At 39.0% G+C, this 20107-nt stretch overlaps 1 protein-coding gene and 2 long non-coding RNA genes across 3 annotated transcripts; 2 read left to right on the plus strand and 1 right to left on the minus strand.

Annotated features, from left to right (window-relative positions):
* Positions 1 to 1811: 1811 nt before the first annotated feature.
* Positions 1812 to 19009, minus strand: LOC120436252. Its single transcript, XR_005610277.1, has 3 exons — positions 18996 to 19009; positions 15487 to 15587; positions 1812 to 2439 (listed from the first exon to the last, which is right to left on the minus strand). It is a non-coding gene; the product is annotated as an uncharacterized LOC120436252 (long non-coding RNA).
* Positions 5641 to 7102, plus strand: LOC116313015 (trypsin-like). The gene is made up of 5 exons (XM_039606938.1): positions 5641 to 5742; positions 5833 to 5980; positions 6253 to 6379; positions 6468 to 6713; positions 6813 to 7102. The coding sequence occupies exons 1-5, from the start codon at positions 5685 to 5687 to the stop codon at positions 6975 to 6977; spliced, it is 744 nt and encodes a 247-aa protein (XP_039462872.1). The 5' UTR covers positions 5641 to 5684; the 3' UTR covers positions 6978 to 7102.
* LOC116332424 lies at positions 13284 to 13929 on the plus strand. Its single transcript, XR_005610276.1, has 3 exons — positions 13284 to 13401; positions 13549 to 13698; positions 13845 to 13929. It is a non-coding gene; the product is annotated as an uncharacterized LOC116332424 (long non-coding RNA).
* Positions 19010 to 20107: the final 1098 nt, after the last annotated feature.

Below are 20107 nucleotides of genomic sequence, written 5' to 3' on the forward strand. Positions count from 1 at the left end.
TACAACACACTGGAAACCTTTGCAGGGTGAACCTCTCTCCCCTCCCACCTCAGCTCTTGCTTCTATTTTCCAACCCACAGCACACAGTACTAACAGTGAGTAAGATAACTGCAATACTTCACTTTTCAATTATAGTATCGCTTACTGACATATTTCACGGAGGTTGCGTGAAATGCCAAACTGAGTCAAGATGTTCTTTTACACTGTCATCTGTCAGGAATGATTAAATTATGTCAAGCCTGAAGCTCGAAGCTGTGGTTTCTTTTAATTATCTGATTTTCAGAGATTTCTGTGCAACTTCTGTGCCGCATCACATAAATGTATGTAAATGCTTTCCAGGCAACAGAATTACAAGAATTACATTTACTGTACAAATACCCACAATACCCTTGGTGTATTGTCGAGAAAGGTGGTGAAGATAGAGATAAGAGAAGACAGAGAGAAGAGAAGTCTCCCTGGTTTACCTCTCATTACATCTGAGAGAGAGTAAAAAGTGTGCTTTGTGTGCTTTTGCTAATCATCTTTATTCTTAATTAAAGATAAAATAAAAGTTTGATCAATATGTTAAATGGAATGTGAAGAGATAAGAAATGAGTCTCCAACCTATCATCACATATGATTTTGAATAAGAGAATTGTTGTTAAGTGTTGCAATTATCGAAGAGAGAACCATAATTCATATGTGATTTTGCTCATGGTTAGTTATGTTTAATAATGATCAGAATAGCAGCACAGTGGCGTAGTGGTTAGCACTGATGTTCTCCCTGTGTGGATTCTCTCCAGGTACCCCGGCTTCCTCTCACAGTCCAAATACATGCAGTTAGTGGGGTTAGTTTACCTGGTGATTAATTGTGATAAATTGTGAATGGGTGTCTGTTTCTCTGTGTTAGCCCCGCATCTGTTCTGCTTATCCCAGAAGGATAAGCAGAACAGATCAGAATATAATCAAGTATACTAAATACAGGTGTGTTTAAGTTTAACCAATATAAAGCATAAGAAAATAAAATAATGATTCCAAGACAGGCCTAACTGAGAGAATGTGTAGAAAACAGCCTTGAAAAATAGGATTATGTTTGTGGAAGGGGGGAAGTGAGTGAGAGCGACACACAGGAGTCACTGATCTCTGAATTTATGTGGAAATGTCAGATGGGAGGGTGATAAGGGTGTGGCTATACTTCGGATGATCTTATGTAAACAAGATGACTGAATGTTTAGATACGAAGAGAGATGGGAAATGGGCACTTGGCAGAGTATAAAGGAGAGCGCCCAGGAACATCCTTTGTTCTTCTCTTTGTCTTCTGTGAGATGAGCAGTTCAGAAGATCTCAGAAGTTCACCGCTGGATATTCCAGCAGAGATTCCAGAGGATCAACCATTGCCCAAACGGCAAACTTACAAATTGGTTTTGTATCTTTTTAGTATCTTTTTGGCAATGGTCGGTTACGATAAAGGGCTGGAGTAACCCGTAAGAGTGATTTACACTAAAATGAGTTAATACTCAGTATTTACGTTTACCATTTTACAAAGAGTTAAAAAGGGAATGTCCACAATTTAGACTTTCATTGCAGGAAATTTTATTAAAGCAATTTAGTAGCAGTAAAGCTGAGGAGGTCCAAATTGACCCTTGAGGGCTACTGTCCAGGCCCCTAAAATTAAACCAGGTATTCCAAATGCAGCTCGTGAGGGGAGCTGGTGTAACAGAGGTGGCAGGGAAGACACCTGGACTTAAAACTAGGTGAGTCCCCTCAGGGTCCATCTAAGCTTTGCATTGCTAGTTGGTTAAGACCCATAGGATCAAATATTATGACTTTTTTAAACAGAAAGCCAAACCAGACTTCTTGTATTGGGGTTTTGGTCCTGGAAATTGAGTATGTAACAAACACCCTGCAACATGCTGACATTGTCACAGTCCTGGGTCGGTGACCCAGTGTTTCCTGTTTTGAAATATTTGTAGTCTTGGATTTCATTGTTATTTATAATTTCTAGTCTCTTGGTTTCTGTGTCTCTGCTTCCCCTGTGTTCCTTGTGTCACGTCTAATCGAGTTATGTGTTCATGTCTGTGCCTGTCTCATGTTTCCTGTTTTACTTTGAGAGTCTCATGTGCTATGTTAGTGTGATTTCTCCCAGCTGTGCTCTCTTCCTGTGTCTCATTCCCTCATTATCCCTCTGTGTATTTAAGCCCTTTTTCTTCCTCTGTTTGTTGATGGGTCGTCTGGGTATTGCCCGCTGCATTTCTCCATGTTCCAGAGTCTCAGGTTTTCATGCTTTTAGTTCCTTTGTATTGCTTTTGTAGTTGCCTCCCAGTTTAGGTTTTTCTTTAGTTTAGTCTTTGCCACTTTCTGCATTTTATATTCTGTCCCTGCCGCTAATAAAGGTTCACTCACAGTTAAGTTCATCGTCAGCATCTGGACTTGGGTCCCATCTCTCTACACTCCGCACATCTGCAGACACAGAGATGATGCAGATAAAGAACTCGAGCCTATGAGAACCACGGACTGGGTACAAAAGTCGAACCTTTCTCTGCAAATATGTTGCAGAGAATATGAGCCAAAATAAAAAAAATACCTAATGGAAAAACAATACAAATATTATATTAGTATCTCAGTAGACAAACATGCAACATATAAAAACTAACTTCATGTGTATGTATCAGTATTTGCTGATGTAGTTTTTTCGGTGTGCAAATGGTTATCTTTGTCTAAAGCCAGAAATTTGAGTCAGCAACATTTTCTAGATAATTAAACATGACTTTTTCAATCAGTACATTAACAGATGTACTGATTGACTAAGTCAATCTTAGTCTTTGCATTTCGTGCCTTCAGCTATAATCAGATCTGATCATATCTGTGACTATATAGAGGAAGCAGTCTGGTGACTAGAGGGCGACTCGGGGGCAAGGTCTTTGAAGTACGGAAACAGCTTAGAAAAGTAACACTGAATACACACAGGTTTTCATTAAAATAGAGAGAATGTGTTACAATATCATAGTATAACCTTCTGAGATTCAGACACACACAGCAGCACAGCAGATATAGCCTTAAGAAATTCATCAGGTTGTAGAGGCGGACAGGAGTGAAATCAGTTCTTTGGCTACTAATGACAGGGATGAATGAGAAAGAGGTGACATTTGTATGATGAAAGAAATGACACAGCATCTGATATGGACTTTTTCAAAATACAGAATACGGAAAGCTTTATCAGACATCTCAGTAAACTGAATATTAAATAGCATTTTCCAATGGCAGACGGGTAATGAGATTTGAAACATACAGCACCAGCATGTACACTTAATGAGCACATGTACTTCAGTATTCTTAAAAAATACTGACTAACAAAGTCAGATTAGTGTTGCAAACACTAAATGAGTGAGACGTCAACAAATGTGAAACTTTGAAGACCTGTTTATGTACATGTTGTTCTACTATAGTAACAGCTTATCTTCATGCTGTGGTTTCTATGGTTTATGTAGTTTGCTGCAGAACTCCAAGATAATATCATTTAAATGTGTCACGTCAGACATCAGTGTTTAATATGTGAGAAAACTAACTATCAACTCTGTATCACCTGCTGGATATAAGTGAAAATACCCATAGTGTGTTTAGTAGAAGGATGAAAATCATGTTTTTGTGATTAGGTTAGGTGTTAATATTAAACAAACCAGACTTATTTCTAACAAACACAGAAAGTGGACATATCTGCTCAATGAGCAGCAGATACAATTGTAAAAGAAATACTTATGCAACCAAAATGTAATCCACTAATGATGTTGCCTCTAGATCTGTATGGTATGTGCTGTGGTACTAGTTAGTTCATTACTCAGCATAGCAACACTAACCAGTAATACCAATAAAGACATACATCAACATCAGCATCATGCCAAAAACAAAAGAAATCATTTATACTCGAGAAAAAGAATTGTTGATGCTCCCAAAACAAAGCAGAAGATGGATATAGAAAGTTATCACAGCTTTTCCATGTGTCAAGAACTGGACTGAAAAGCATGATCAAGGATGATCAAAGAGAGCCATGCAGTACAGAACAAGCTTGGCAGAGGTAGGAAGTGAAAAACTATGCAAAGGAAATTAGTGAGAGATGTATCTAAAGATCTCAAGCTTAAATGAGCTGTGGGCCACTGGCACTGTCATCTCATTGGACAGCCACTTTAGTGTTTAAGTAGTACAAAAAAAATCAAACAAACATCAAGAAAACACCCACAAATACTCTTTTTTAAACATTTTAAATATCGTATAACAAGACAAAACTGCAAATGTCAATGCAATTTTCACTCTTAACTAACTGAAGCATTTCATTGAACTACCAAATAAACACATTGGTACTTAGTCTCTAGCCAGATGCGGCAGCACTTCTGCTATCATTTTGTTCATATTTAACAAAATAAAAATACAGATATAAGTGTACACATTAGTTTTTGAATCTCTTACTGAACTAACACAGCCAATCCCTCAGCATGTTTGTACTCTCTACTCATATTTCCTTCATATTAGTTCATTTTTTGCTTTTTAAAGAACTTATTTTGACATTGTACTCAACAACAAACAAATCCTTCTTTAACTTCAAGGGCCAAATTGCATTATATTTGTTCACATCAATATCCGGTTGTTGAGTGATGATGTTTGAACGCTGCTTCTGGGTCCAAATTACTCTGCGTTTATTAAGGCTGTTGTGTTTTAACGTATTTTAATGCTTTGTGTCTTATTCTATTTAATCTGAACAAGCCCCTGTGCAGCCTGGGCTGCGAGTTTGAGACCCCTGCCCTAGAACAACTCCCAAGACACAAGTGAATGACTCAGACAAGTCAGGAATTGTAGTCTCAAAGAAGACAGTCACCAGAACACTGCACAAGAATTGACTTGCAGAACAAGAAAAAGAGAAACTTTCAAGTCAGACCGATGCATACTAAGGACAAGCTGAAAAAATATTATATATACTTGAAGCGCATCCTTTGGTCAGATAAGATGAAAAAAGAGCTCTTTAGGCATCAACAGGAAGATGCATTTGGAACCAGGGATTTCTTCAAGGTGGAAAAAATCATGAAGAAAGGAGGATGTGTGAAGATTTTGAAAGAAATCCTCAAGCAGTCAGCAGTAAAACTGGGTCATTGTCATTGCTTTGTCTTCCAGCATGACATCGACCCAAAACATACCCGGTCAAGAACTGCCTCCAGAATACCAAAAGGAATGTTGCTGACTGGCCTGCACGACGCCCTGACTTTAAAATCTGTGGGGTGAACTGAAGATCAAGATCCATGCCAGAAGACCATAAATGTGAGAAACCTTGGTGAGATCTGCCAAAAGTAGAATGGTCTGGGATTCCTCAGCAGATAAATGTGAGACTTGTTGAAAAATACATCAAATGACTGCAGGTTGCTATCAGCAAAAAGGATAAATAATTTGTAAAATAATGTGAAAGGCTTTTGTGAAGAATTTTATTTCTGTGTGCAAAGCAGTGTGTTCCTGACTGATGATGCACTGTACTTATGATAAGCAAGACCATGCAAAGATAACACAAGTTTCAAATATGCAAACATACAGGTAGCAAAGGAAGTGGTCAAAAGGCAAAAAATGACAGATGATAATCATACTTGCCAACAAAGCAAACTGCTCTATAAAAGGCTCAGCCTGAGACTCCTACAGTACAAACAAAGGCTAACCATTTTGCTGGCATCATGTTCGGTCTGCAGAAATTTCTCCTCCTCCTTGTTCTGACCTGCTTTGGACAACTCGGTAAGAATCACAAGTCCTTGTTATTCTTCTTCAACCACTTAATGAGGCATCCATTTAATTTTCCTTTTTTTTTTCTTTTTCTTTATTCAGTGCATGGGGGTGACATCATACATGGAGGAAAAGCCCTGGAGAGTTCAATGCGATATATGGTCTCTGTGCAAAACAACGTCGGTCATGTGTGTGGAGGGTTTCTCATCAGTAATAACTTTGTGGTCACTGCCGCACACTGTTATCATGAGTGAGTAATCAAACATCTTCTGCTTAAGTCTCTTTCTTAAAGATAATTCTTTGCCTTTATTGGATAGTGGAGCAGTGAAGATTAGACAGGAACATGAGTAGAGAGCAGGGAAAGATGCGCAGCAAAGCTCTGCTCAATTTCAGTCATGTGGCACATGGTTCACTGCCAAACCAGTGAGCTAAACGGACGACCTTCTGCTTCAATCTCTGATTCATGTCATTAAAACAGATTTAGAAAATGAATTGACAACCTCTTAATGATTATTCCTTCAGCTACCCCACGCATGTTGTTCTTGGCAACCACAATCTCAAGAATGGCCAAATAGCAGAGATTAAAAAAAAATTCGTCCATAACAGTTACGAAAGCCCTGAGACGGGTGATGACATCATGCTCCTACAAGTAAGTACATCTTTATATTGACAACAGTTTCACATGAAATATATTTGTGGTCTTATTTATATTTTAACTTTATGTTGTGTGTGTCCAGTTGGCAACCACAAACGGTCTACACGATGTAATTCAACTTCCGCATGCTGAAATAGATCTAACAGCAAATGAAGTGTGCCAGGTGGCTGGATGGGGAAAAACTATGAGTGGTGGTGAAAATGTTGGTGAGCTGAGGGTGGTGGACGTGTCTGTCATTAACCCACAAGTCTGTAAGAATCAATGGCCTCAACTTCCTGCCAATGTTATCTGTGCAGGTGGATATGGCACAAGCAAAGGATTCTGTCAGGTATGTATTCTGTCCAATGTCAGCGGGTTTCTTTTTGATAAATGTACTGTATTAAACACTTAATATAAACTGACCAATTAAAATACTTCCTCCTCATAGGGTGATTCTGGTGGTCCTCTGGTGTGCAAAGGGTTTGCTGTTGGTATTGTTTCTTTCAACCACAACAGCAATTGTAACTACCCAGAATTACCCAACGTCTACACGGACATCTCAAAATACCGCCAATGGATCGATATGATTCTACAAAACCACAAAACATTTTGAGTAAAATCCCTGAAGTTTTGCTTTTCGTATTATTGAAATGTCAGCATTTCTGATTGCTCTGTCAATGTAGCCAAGACAGAAATTAAAAATATTCCCTGCATGAAACTGTGTTTTCTCTTCTGTAAGAGTGATCATTTTAGCATTTAGCTCAATTTCCACAAACTGAAATAGAATATTTAGATTTGTAGTCTGAGGTCATTGTGACATCTACACTTATTCTTGATTCAAATCAGTGAACCTGTATGAGAAAGAATCACTGTGACAAATTAAAAATCATTAAGAGTCAATATTGATGAGGAACTACTGTGATAATCATATATGAACACATATATGATCATATATGGCCAACTGGTGACAGTTATGAATGATAAAGGAATCACATTTGTATGATGTAAAGATATATACAGAAAGTTTAAAATGTTCAACTATCTTAAAACGACTGAGCATCGGACGCCTTCTCCACATATTCGGGCTATACAGCACCAGATTGCTAACGAGTACATGAAGTACAATTATTTTTTACAGAGTAAATATTGAATATTGAATATTCAATATATTAGTACTTTAATATATTAATATAATAATATAGTAGAACACTAAATGAGTGATACATCAACAAGTGTGAAAGTTTGAAGACGTGTTTATGCACATGTTGATCTACTATCGTAACAGCTTATCTTTAATCTATGGTTCATCTAGTTTGCTGCAGAACTCAAAGATAACATCATTCAGCTGTGTCACGTCAGATATCAGCCTTCTTTACTTGCGAGTATGATTAAACTGAAGAGATTTTAATGTGTTTTAAAATCAGAAAAAAGAAGAAAGGCAAAGGTTTATCAATTATACTGTGCACACTGTTTGCTTAATCTGCCGTCTCAACAAGTCTACAGTCAGTTGGGCTGTTGCTTAAGGATGCATACAACATGAAAGAAAATATATAATATCACATAGTATATCTACAGAGAATAGTTTAAAGTTTCAATATTCAATCCACTGATTACATAAAAGATAAAAAACTGCAGGAGCGTTTGGCTCAAATTATGGTGAAAAAGTCCTAACTATCAACTCTGTGTCGCCTGCTGGATATAAGTTTTTCATAAAATCCCAAATAAGTAAAAGATAAAAGCTGGAAATCATACATACGAAGGTTCAAGTTTTAAAATTTATCCTATTTAACTTCACAAAAACTGAGAAGTAGGTGCAAATAAGAACATTTAGACCAAAGAAGAAGTTGATAAATAACAGTGAGCTACAACAACAGTGAACAAAATACTGACAACATTTGATTCATATAGTGATAAATTTTAGTATTACATCTGAATTTTCACATAGCTTGATTTATCATTACAGAAGGTCAGGAAGTCAAAAAGGATACTGAATGAAATAAGCCAGGAGACTAAAAGATGTCTTTAATTACAAAGGTCAAACTAAAATTGAGCAGCAAGTGGTGCTAAAATAATGATTAATAATCATACAATAATAAATGTATTTCAGACTAATGAGGAACTGTAATTGTGATAAACAAGATAAAGATGCAAAGATACGTGTCAAACAGACAAACTTACCTTGAATAAAGGATGTGGTTGAAAGTCAAAATAAGATAGATGATAATCATACTTGCCAACACAGCAATCCGCTCCATAAAAGGGGTCCCCCTGACACCAGTACAAAGAAAAGTTAACCAAATTGCTGACATCATGCACGGTTTTGTCTCCTCCATGTTCTGACTTGCCTCAGAAGTCTTTATTATTCTTCAACCATTTAATGAGGAAACAGTTTATTTTTCTTTTCTTTTACTTTTTTCAGTGAATTGTGGTGACATCATACATGGTGAATTCTGGTGGTCCTCTGGTGTGTAACAGATGAGCTGTTGCCGTTATTTCTTTCAATAGCAATTTCAGTTGTAACTACCCAGGTAAACCCAACATCTGTACGGACATCTCAAAATACACTATCAATCAAAGGTTTGGACACAGCTTCCCATTTAATGGCTTCTACATTGTACATACTAAAGACATCAAATATATGAAGCAAGATATATGGAATTATGTAGCAAAGAAAAAATTTGATAAATAACTACATATATTTTATAGTTTAGATTCCTCAAAGTAGCTACCCTTGGCTTTGTTGACACATATGCTTGGCCTTCTCTTCATGAGCTTCATGATGTAGTTACCTGGAGTGGTTTCACTTCACAGATGTGCCTTGTCAGGATTCACTTGTGGAATTTCTTGCCTTCTTAATGGGGTTGGAACCATCAGTTGTGTTGTGCAGAAGTCAGGTTGGTACACAACTGACAGCCCTATTTGACTGTTAGAATTCATAGTATGGCAAGAACCAGTGAGCTAAGTAAACAGAAACGACAGTTCATCATTACTTTAAGAACTTAATGTCAGTCAGTCTGGAAAATTGCTAAAACTTTCAATGCGTCCCCAAGTACAGTTGCAAAAACCATCAAGCGCTACAACGAAACTGGCTCACGAGAGGACCGCCCCAGGAAAGGAAGACCAAGAGTCACCTCTGCTGCTGAGGATAAATTCATCCAAGTCACCAGCCTCAGAAATCGCAAGTTAACAGCACCTCAGATTAGAGCCCAGATAAATGCCGCACAGAGATCCAGTAGCAGACACATCTCTACATGAACTGTTCAGAGGAGACTATGTGAATCAGCTCAAATAGCTGCTAAGAAACCACCACTAAGGAAAAGCAACAAGCAGAGGAGATTTTATTTGGGCCAAGAAACACAAGGAATGGACATTAGATCAGTGGAAATCTGTGCTTTGGTCTGGTGAGTCCAAATTTGAGATCTTTGGTTCAATCCTTTGTGTGACGCAGAAAAGTTGAACAGATGGTCTCTACATGCATGGTTCCCACCTTGAAGCATGGAGGAGGAGGTGAGATGGTGTGGGGGTGTTTTGCTGGTGACACTGTTGGGGATTTATTCAAAACTGAAGGCACACTGAACCAGCATGGCTACCACAGCATACTGCAGCGACATGCCATCCCATCTGGTTTAGTTGGACCATCATTTATTTTTCAACAGGACAATGAGCCAAAACACACCTCCAGGCTGTTTAAGGGCTATTTGACCAAGAAGGAGAGTGATGGAGTGGTGCGCTAGATGGCCTGGCCTCCACAGTCACCTGACCTAAACCCAATCAAGGTGGTCTGGGATGAGATGGACGGCAGAGTGAAGGCGAAAGGACCAACAAGTGCTCAGCATCCCTGGGAATTCCTCCAAGACTGTTGGAAAACCATTTTAGGACGACCACCTCATGAAGCTTATCGAGAGAATGCCAAGAGTGTGCAGAGCAGTAATCAAAGCAAAGGGGGGCTATTTTGAAGACTATAAAATTAAAAAAAAAAATGTTTTGAGTTATTTCACACTTTTTTTTCATTATTACACAATTTCACATGTGTTCATTCATAGTTTTGATGCCTTCAGTAAGAATCTACAATGTAAATAGTCATGAAAATAAAGAAAAACTATTAACTGATAACGTTTGTCAAAACTTTTGACTGGGAGTGTATTACTGGGGCGACTGTGGGTCAGGTGAGAAAGTGGGTCATCTACCAATGGATCGCCAGTGGATTGATCCCTGTCCATGTGTTACCCCAATTCATCCATCAGTGTTTGTGTGTTTACCCTCTCTTATGATCCAGGGATATTTTCAGGTATGAATAACTCAATTAGAATGTGCAATGTTATAGTTTAGCAGTGTTGGTCAAGTTAGTTGAAAAAAGTAATTAGTTACTAATTACTGATTTCTTCTCCAAAAAAGTAATTTTTACTTTACTGATTACTTATTTTCAAAAGTAATTAGTTACTTTACTTAGTTACTTTAAAAAAACATGATAAAAAACCTGAATACATAATAAAGCAAAAGACCTTTCAGCCCAGTTCTATTTTTTCTGCATAATCCATCATATAAAATTGAATCAAATGGAAACGTCCGTTTTTAAAACTTGTTTTAATCTTTTAACTTTATGCACTTTGCATCAAGCAAAAATTTAATTATGCAACAGTCTTTGACTCGAAGAAATGTCTGATGGGGAGTACCTCATGTGGCTAATGATACTAAAACTAAATAAAGAGGAGAAAAATGAGGTCCAAAGGAACCAAAGACATCAGGATTTAAAGCAACTACAGGTGTCCAATATTGTCAGGGACCTGGATCTGAGTGACCCTGGGTCCCTGAGCAGTTATGGACTTGTATTTTACTATATGTGTTTTTGGTATTGCTGTCCCTCGTTCTCCCTGCTTGCAGGTGTGTGTGTGTGTGTGTGTGTGTGTGTGTCTGGGAGCGCCTGTTTCCAGGCGCCTTCAGGCCTGGTGGGTGTGGCCCTGCCAGGCGGTTGGCCACACCTGAAGACTATCACACAGCTGATCAAGCCTTGTTGGAGGAGCTAATTAAGAGTGTGGTGGAGCTCTCTCCGACGCTGGATCATTGCGTGGCTTAACGTTAGTCTCTTGGCCAGTTAGTAAGTTCAGTCTGCTGCATTGTGGTGTGTCTGACGGCTGCCTCTTTGTTATTTCCCCAGGAGAAGTGTGGAGACGAGAGGGCAGTGAGCACGGGGTGCTCAGACACTGAGAAGCGGGGACAAGAAACACTAACACTGGGAAGAGGACATGTCACGGGAGTCGGGAACGCACTGATGATTTATTGTTATTTTTTCAATCACTGTAAATAAACGCACTGCTTGCATTCAGAGCTCCGCATCTGGGTCCTCCTTCCTCACATCCCCACGGTTGGCCAGCGTCAACCGTGACAGAATGATCCAACCAAACATGGGCCCAGCGGACTCTGAGGAGAGGCTCAGGAGGGAGGTAATGGACAAAGTTTACAGACTATGTGACTTGTGGTGGGAGAAGCCCGGGGAAGTGTTGCGTCGCGCCGTGGAGAGGTGGCTGCAGGAAACGCTTTTTAAATTTCCCTGGCTGGTTGACTGTCTCAACCCAGTCGTCATGGACTTCCTGTTCTCAACCCTATACCTCCACTCTCCGACTCAGGCTGCTCACCGGCCCGGACAGCCGGTAGAATCACAGCCTTAAACGCTGGCCCCGTTGTCTACACGGAAACGATGTTCACGCCGCCGGCACTCCTCATTGCAGCCAGATCCCCAGATATCTCAACTGCCAGCTGTGGTGAGCAATGGGGACACTTTTTCCATTTCTCACACCATCTGTTTCTTTGTTTACAGTGGACGGTGACACCGCAGATGCTGCTGCAAGCCAGCCGTCAGTGCAGCTGGCATCGCCTCAGTCAGAGGTCTCCACACCACTCTCTGGTCCACCACCTGCTACTACGGCACCACCCGGACCTGCTCAGCCAGAGCCGGAGGAGCTTGCGCCGCCCGAGCAGGAGCTCAGCGAGCCGGCGGAGCTCAGCGAGCCGACGAGGCTGTAGCTGTGGCTACAACTGTAGCTTGCCTCCACCAGTGTGTGAATGTGAGAGTGAATGAATAGTCGAATTGTAAAGTGCTTTGAGCATTTCGAAAAGCGCTATATAAATGCAATGCATTATTATTATCAGAGTACTTGTTGTTATTGTTTAATTATGAAGAATTATCATATAGAAATAAAAAATCTGAAGTTGTGGGTTAATTGACGCTATTTGAACATGTATATCTTGTCATTTAACATGTATACAATTGCCTGGACATTCCAAAAAAAAAAAATGTCCAACATTCACATTTTCCCTCATTCACAGTAGTGCTGTGCCACACTACACATTTTAGTATCGATCTGATAACAAGTAAATACAGAGCCAGTATTGCCAAAGTTGATTAATGTGATGAATTCTCAATTTGCAAATTCTGAACACATTTTAATCATCACTATAGCAGTCTGATTTTTACTTTCCACAATAATTAGTTAACACAACAAAACACACCTTTGAGCTTTTCATGCGTTTTAAAACTGGGTTTTTGGAGACCTGGAATGTAAATTTTTCTTTCTCTAAGGCACACAAACAGATTCGGACATTTCACAGTGCATGTTTGAGGTTTATTTTTTCCAAAGAAATAATTAACAGAGTTCAGCGGGCTACACACTGAATTTCAATACCAATACTAGTGTTGGTATCGATGCTGTCGATACTTGAATCGATCCGTCCACCTCTAGTACTTGTAGTTAACTCTAAACTAGAATTAGGAGGAAAAATTATGAACTAAACTTCCTGAGCATTGTGTGCATCTAGTAAGCCGTTAAAGCTTAATTACCACTGCCCTTTAACATCAATTATGAAACCTTGTTTTGTAATTTTTACCAAGACCTTTACAAGACACCTTACAGCATGTTAGCAAACACACTTAAGCAATACAAAAGAACATAAAAAGAGACATTTGCTTCCCTAAACTTTAGTGCGGATTTCACCAGTGACCATGGTAGCCAGATACTTCCTTCTGCTGTTTCTCCTCAGTGGTAAGCTTTCATGTTTTTATGATAAAAAAAAAAAAAAATCTAAAATCTGACAAACACTGTGCAATTTTTATTTGCTACCTATCCTACTACTAATTACATATTGTCCTGGATTGCTATAAACCCATGACGTCGTAGTTTATGTTTCAGGAGCTGACAGTTCTCGGATTATTGGAGGCCGAGATGCTGCCCCCCACTCACTCCCCTACATGGCCTCAGTGCAACTTCAAGGTCGCCATTTGTGTGGAGGAGCACTAGTGAGAGAGGACTTTGTACTCACAGCAGCACATTGTGAGACACGTTGTTTGATTTAATCTGCAGCATTTGCAGAACTGACAAAAAATCTCTCTATCAGTTTTTCTACATATCATAATAGGTGCTTCGTGGAAGAAAAACTATTAACATTGGGTCCTTGATAACATAATAAATGTTGCTGCAATTTGTAGAATACCCACAGTCGTGCTGGGAGTTGATTCCCTGACAGGTACTGAGCCAACGAAGCAGCAGTTCCTTGTGGTCAAATCTTTAAAGCATCCAGGCTATGATGGACACAAAAACGATATCATGCTCCTCAAGGTGAGTGTTGGAGCTATTTGTTCTTTATTTTTATTATTTTGAAATTTGTTAAAGTTTGTTGTTAGTTTACTTATATTTTTGGGTTTATTTACAAGTTTATTTGTGCGTTAATATTTGTTTCAATGTTTTGTTTTATTTTGATGTTTACCTTGTTAAGTTAGTAAGAGCTGTTGGGCCATTTTTTTCTATAAATAAAGAGACTGGTATAGGACCAGCATGCACTGGGGTGGGCCTTTTTTTTTTTTTTTTACCAGAGCAGGAGAAACAGCAGGAAGTAACAAAAAATGGATCTTGTTATTGCTTGCCAAACTGGATGAATAAACTATAAAAACGCAACTTTCAAGTTTAGACAGTGGACTTCTTTTCCCTGCGTACAAAATAGTATCTCAGTGCAGCAGTGGCTTGTGGATTTTTAATTGTGGGATGTTTGGTTTGTCAAACAAAAGGAATTGCCACTACACAAAGTAAAAAACCCGCCCCGTGGACCAAAGGAATAATCCTTAATTAATGGATATGTTGGATATATGGATTTCAGGGATCACTGTTGAACTCGAACAAAAGTTACTGGATCGTCTTTGTAATAATCCAGACGGATTTGGTGCTTGAGGCCTGGATCAACATGTCAATCGTTCATCAAAACTGGTGAGTGATAATATTGTTTAACAGTGAAGCTAGAAGACATTATTTCACTACAAAGACTGATGAACTAAGTTGTACTAAATTGGTGCATAATTGGATCGCTAATTGAAACATGCCAACGCTTGTTGTGGAAATGTTTGCTCACTGCAATCAGCAGGTAAATGGATGTCATGTTTGTGCTTTATGCTGTGGATTCTCAATGTGCTGTGCATCTTTGGAATGTTTGAAATAATTCAAAAGAACAATAAAAATGTCAGATACTAAAAGTAAACAAGAGGATGACACTCAGATGCAAGCAGAGAAAAGAAGCATCAAATTTACGCCCAAAGGTTTGGATTTGTATATAAAGACATGTCAACAAAAGCGGAGTTCAACGTATAAGCAAGCATCTAAGTACATGGGGAAAATTTCCTCGTTAATGACCTCACATGAGAATGTTAAGGAAGTGTCTTCTGAATTTGGGATGCTTATTAAATGCTATCAAGATGCAATCGCTTTGCAAGAATCTATTTTAAGTTTGCCACTGCCAGAAGATGAAGTGAAAAGGCAAACCGCACATTTTCAGTCTAAGCTGATAGCATTCTCTGTTTTTTATGGACAATGTAAAGGTTTGGTTGCAGGAAGCAGGCGAGCCGTATACTGAACAAAACAATACTGCTCATGATGATCGAGTTGTTGAAAATTTGTTGAATAAACCCTGAAGACAGCGTCTCTAATATCTTAAGCGTAAAGGCACCTTCAAAAACATTTTCACAGCAAAGTCGAATTTCATCGACACCTTCTGCACCAGGGCCGTGCAGATACATTTAAAGGGGCGGGTGCTCAAAGTTAAAAAGGGGCACATTGAACACCTGGTACATGTGTTAATGTTACCTGTGCTCTTTGTAATCCAGCTGGTGAGGGATCCACTGCCTTTAGTAGCCTCACACAGCTCCTTTTGTCACTGTTCCTCCTCATGTCTTTACCAGGCATGACTGGACAATGTTATATCATCAGTAATAATTTAAAAAAATCTATACACATAAAACACACACATGCACACACAGTGACATTTTAGACCTTCTTCAGAATACTGTATATACTATGGCCACAAGTTTCCATCATGGTGCTGATCCAGAAGCCTTCCCTTATTATTTATTACTAGAGCTACAATAATAAAGCAATGAGAAAAATCAAATCAAATCAAATCAAATCAAATCAAATCACCTTTATTGTCACATCACATGTGCAGGTACACTGGTACAGTACATGCGAGTGAAATTCTTGTGTGCAAGCTTCACAAGCAACAGAGTTGTGCAAAATACAATAACGTGCAACAAGCAAAATATAAAAATGGTTAATCTAAAAGTAATAAATATATGTACCATATATAAAGGTATATACATTACTGAATGTGTGTACTAAATATGTTTTTCTACGTGTGTGTGTGTGTGTGTGTGTGTGTGTGAGTGTGTATATACATGTTTTACAAATGAAATAGAGTAAACAATAAAATAAGATATATAAAATATAAAATATACAGAGGTAGGTATGTGCAAAACAGTGGCATTAATGTACAGTATGGAGTGCATAATGTTGAAGTTCCAGTAGTGAGGGTGAGGTGTCTATGACGTGTTCAGCAGTCTGATGGCCTGGTGGAAAAAGCTGTCTCTCAGTCTGCTGGTACGGGACGGATGCTGCAGAACCTCCTTCCTGATGGAAGTAGTCTGAAGAGTTTATGGCTGGGGTGACTGGAGTCCTTGATGATCCTCCCGCTTTCCTCAGGCACCGCTTCCTGTAGATGTCTTGGAGGAGGGAAGCTCACCTCCAATTATCCGTTCAGCACACCGCACTACTCTCTGGAGAGCTTTGCGGTTGTAAGCGGTGGTGTTGCCATACCAGGTGGTGATGCATCCAGTGAGGATGCTCTCAATGGCACAGCGATAGAAGGTCCTGAGGATGCGGGGCTCATGCCGAATCTTTTCAGTCTCCTGAGAAAGAAGAGGCGCTGCTGCGCCTTCTTCACTGTCTTGTTTATGTGTACTGACCACGTAAGATCCTCAGCCAGATGTACACCAAGGAAGCGGAAGCTGCTCACTCTCTCACAGCGGGCGCCGTTGATGGTGATGGGGGTGTGTACTCCTCTGCACCTCCGGAAGTCCACTATCAGCTCCTTTGTCTTTGCGACGTTGAGGGTGAGATGGTTGTCTTGACACCAGTGGGTCAGGCGCTGACCTCCTCCCTGTAGGCTGTCTCATCACCGTTGGTGATAAGACCCACCACTGTAGTGTCGTCCCGCAAACTTCACAATGATGTTGGAGTTGTTAGTGGCCGTGCAGTCGTAGGTGTGTAGAGTGAGTACAGGAGAGGGCTCAGTACACACCCCTGTGGAGCACCAGTGTTCAGTGTGATGGGGATGAGGTGGTGCTGCCCAGTCTGACCACTTGGCGTCTGTCAGACAGGAAGTTAAGGATCCAGCTGCAGAGGGAGCTGCTCAGTCCTAGATCCTGCAGTTTCCTGTCCAGCTTCGAGGGAACGATGGTGTTGAATGCTGAGCTGTAATCTACAAACAGCATTCTCACAAAAAAAAGTAATAAATATGAAATAATGTATTTATGATGATTCCATTTGTTGTCCAATGTTGCTTCTTATTGTCTAATGTAGTGCACAATGATTTATGTAAACCAGAAGCACATTCAGATTTTAAGGAATCTCTTTTTTTTATTGCTTTTTACATAAAGAAAAACAATCTATGTAAAATAAAAAAAATAAAATACACTGTATTGCCAAAAGTATTCACTCACTCATCCAAATCATTGAATTCAGGTATTCCAATCACTTCCATGGCCACAGGTGTATAAAATCAAGCACCTAGGCATGCAGATTGCTTATACAAACATTTATGAATGAATGGTTTCACACTCAGGAGCCCAGGGAATTCTAGTGTAGTACTGTGATAGGATGTCACCTGTCCAACAAGTCCAGCCATGAAAATTCCTCACTACTAAACATTCCACAGTCAACTGTTGCAACAGGCGAAAAACATCATCTCAGCCACAAAATGGTAGATCAGGAAAATCACAGAGGAAGGTGAGTGGATGCAGAGGTCTATAGTAACAGATGTTGCCAACTTTCTGCAGAGTCAATTGCTTAATTTCATGTGGCCTTCAGATTAGCTCAAGAAGCGTGCACAAAGAGCTTCATGGAAAGGGTTTCTATGGCTGAACAGCTGCATCCAAGCCTTACATCACCAAGTCCAATGCAGTGGTGCAAAGCATGGCACCTCTGGTCTATAGAGCAGTTGGGACATGTTCTCTGGATTGACAAATCACATTTCTCCATCTGGTAATCCAGTGGACGGATCTGGGTTTGGCAGTTGTCAGGGTACGTATACTTGCCTGACTATATTGTGCCAGGTTTAAAGTTTGATGGTGGAAAGACTATAGCGTGGGGTTGTTTTTCAGGAGTTGGGCTAAGTTCCAGAAAGAAATTCTTAATGCGTCAGCGTAAAAAGATATATTGGACCATTTCTTGCGCCCAATTTTGTGGGTGCAGGTTTTGGATGGCCCCAAAAAAGAGAAAAAGAAAGAAGAGAGAAAAAAAAAAAAAAAAAAAAAAAAAATAAATAAATAAATAAAGGGGTGGGTGCTCAAAGTTAAAAAGGGGCACATTGAACACCTGGTACATGTGTTAATGTTACCTGGCCACAAGTTTCCATCATGGTGCTGATCCAGAAGCCTTCCCTTATTATTTATTACTAGAGCTACAATAATAAAGCAATGAGAAAAAAAAGTAATAAATATGAAATAATGTATTTATGATGATTCCATTTGTTTCACTATCCACTCTGTGCAGGGAGACAGCTTATTCAATTTTTAAACTGTAGAGATACAATAATTTTACTGCTGTAAAATCAGCATGTTGTCATATTTAAAATATAAATCGAATATAATCTGTTTCTTAATGTATGTTCTTTAACCTCCTAAGACCCAAACTCTTCCACGGCATGCATTTTTAATTTCTCTTTGACATTTGGGCTGATTGGGACCAGATGAATGTAAAAACAAAGAATTACCTGATTTTTTTTTTTACCTGATTTTTGTTTCTAGGAAAAATGAGAGCCACATATGAGGATATTCATTTGAAATTTTGATAGAACAGTAGCAATATAATGTCCTCGTAAGTGGATATCAGGCCCTTGTAGAGCAAAATTGAGTATTTTGGTCTAAATAACCCAAAATGTGATGTCCATATATGTGGACGCCAGGTCCTAGGAGGTTAAAATAAATATCATATTTAAATATCACAATTATAATAATGCATAATTATGTGGACATACATATTAGAAACTTTTTAGTGAAATGTAAGTCCTCCAGAAAGGCAGGAAAAGCCCTGTAACTTACTCTGCCTCTCTTCCTCCTTCCATCTCCTCATCTCATCTATCACTCTCCACTTGCTGTCCATCTGAGAACAAGACACAATTTGCTATTGCATTAATCTATTATTTAACTGTCCAAACTTAAAAACTCTCACACCTAATCCATAATAAAGTAATGATAGAAAATGTTATAGAAACATCCTTAAGAGGCATGTCTGGACTGTGTTATATCATGAGAAATAATTAAAAAAAAATCTATATACATAAAACACACACACGCACAGTGACATTTTAGACCTTCTTCAGAATACTGTATATACTATGGCCACAAGTTTCCATCATGGAGCTGATCCAGAATCCTTCCCTTATTATTTATTCCTAGTGCTATAATAATAAAGTAAAAAGAATACAAAAATAAATAATAAATATAAAATAATGTATGTTTGACTATCCACTCTCTACAGGCAGAAAGTTTATTAAATGTTTAAACTGTAGAGATACAATAATTTTACTGCTGTATGAGCATTTTGTCATATTTAAAATATAAATCTAATATAATCTGTTTCTTAAAGTATGTTCTTTAAAATATTACATATTACATCATTTTTAGTGAAATATAAGCCCTCCTGAAAGGCAGGAAAAGCCCTGTAACTTACTTTAAAACTAAATATGTTCACTAAAACGGTGGACAGAGCTACAGACCCATGACACCATTACCCAGTGAGCTAGCAGCTATGACCAGCACTACTTGTGCAGTTAATAAAAGGACAGGCAAAGTTTGTCGCGCTGTTACACACACAGCACTCTCATTTGTTTAGTCAGTTGCCACAAGACAACTTACCAACGTGTACATAATAAGCTAATACTCCTGTGTGCTATACAGTGTACGCTGTACACCTACTTACTGGTTTTGTCGCATCAGTCTGTGTCACTGAGTTAATTTGTGTTTCTCCTACAGCTCCGGACCGCAAAAAATGCGCGTGCTCTTTGTGAGCTCGTTCCCGGCTCGTAACCAGCGCGCTCTGCCGTCAAGGGCGATCATTGGTTAATGGTCATCATGTGACTGATGCATCATGTGACTGATGATCCTGTTATTTAGCAAAACTGTGATTAATAGTTAAATATTATTGTTGAGGG

The sequence above is a fragment of the Oreochromis aureus genome, linkage group 23 (assembly GCF_013358895.1).
Source record: "Oreochromis aureus strain Israel breed Guangdong linkage group 23, ZZ_aureus, whole genome shotgun sequence".
In the NCBI taxonomy this organism is placed as follows: Eukaryota; Metazoa; Chordata; class Actinopteri; order Cichliformes; family Cichlidae; genus Oreochromis; species Oreochromis aureus.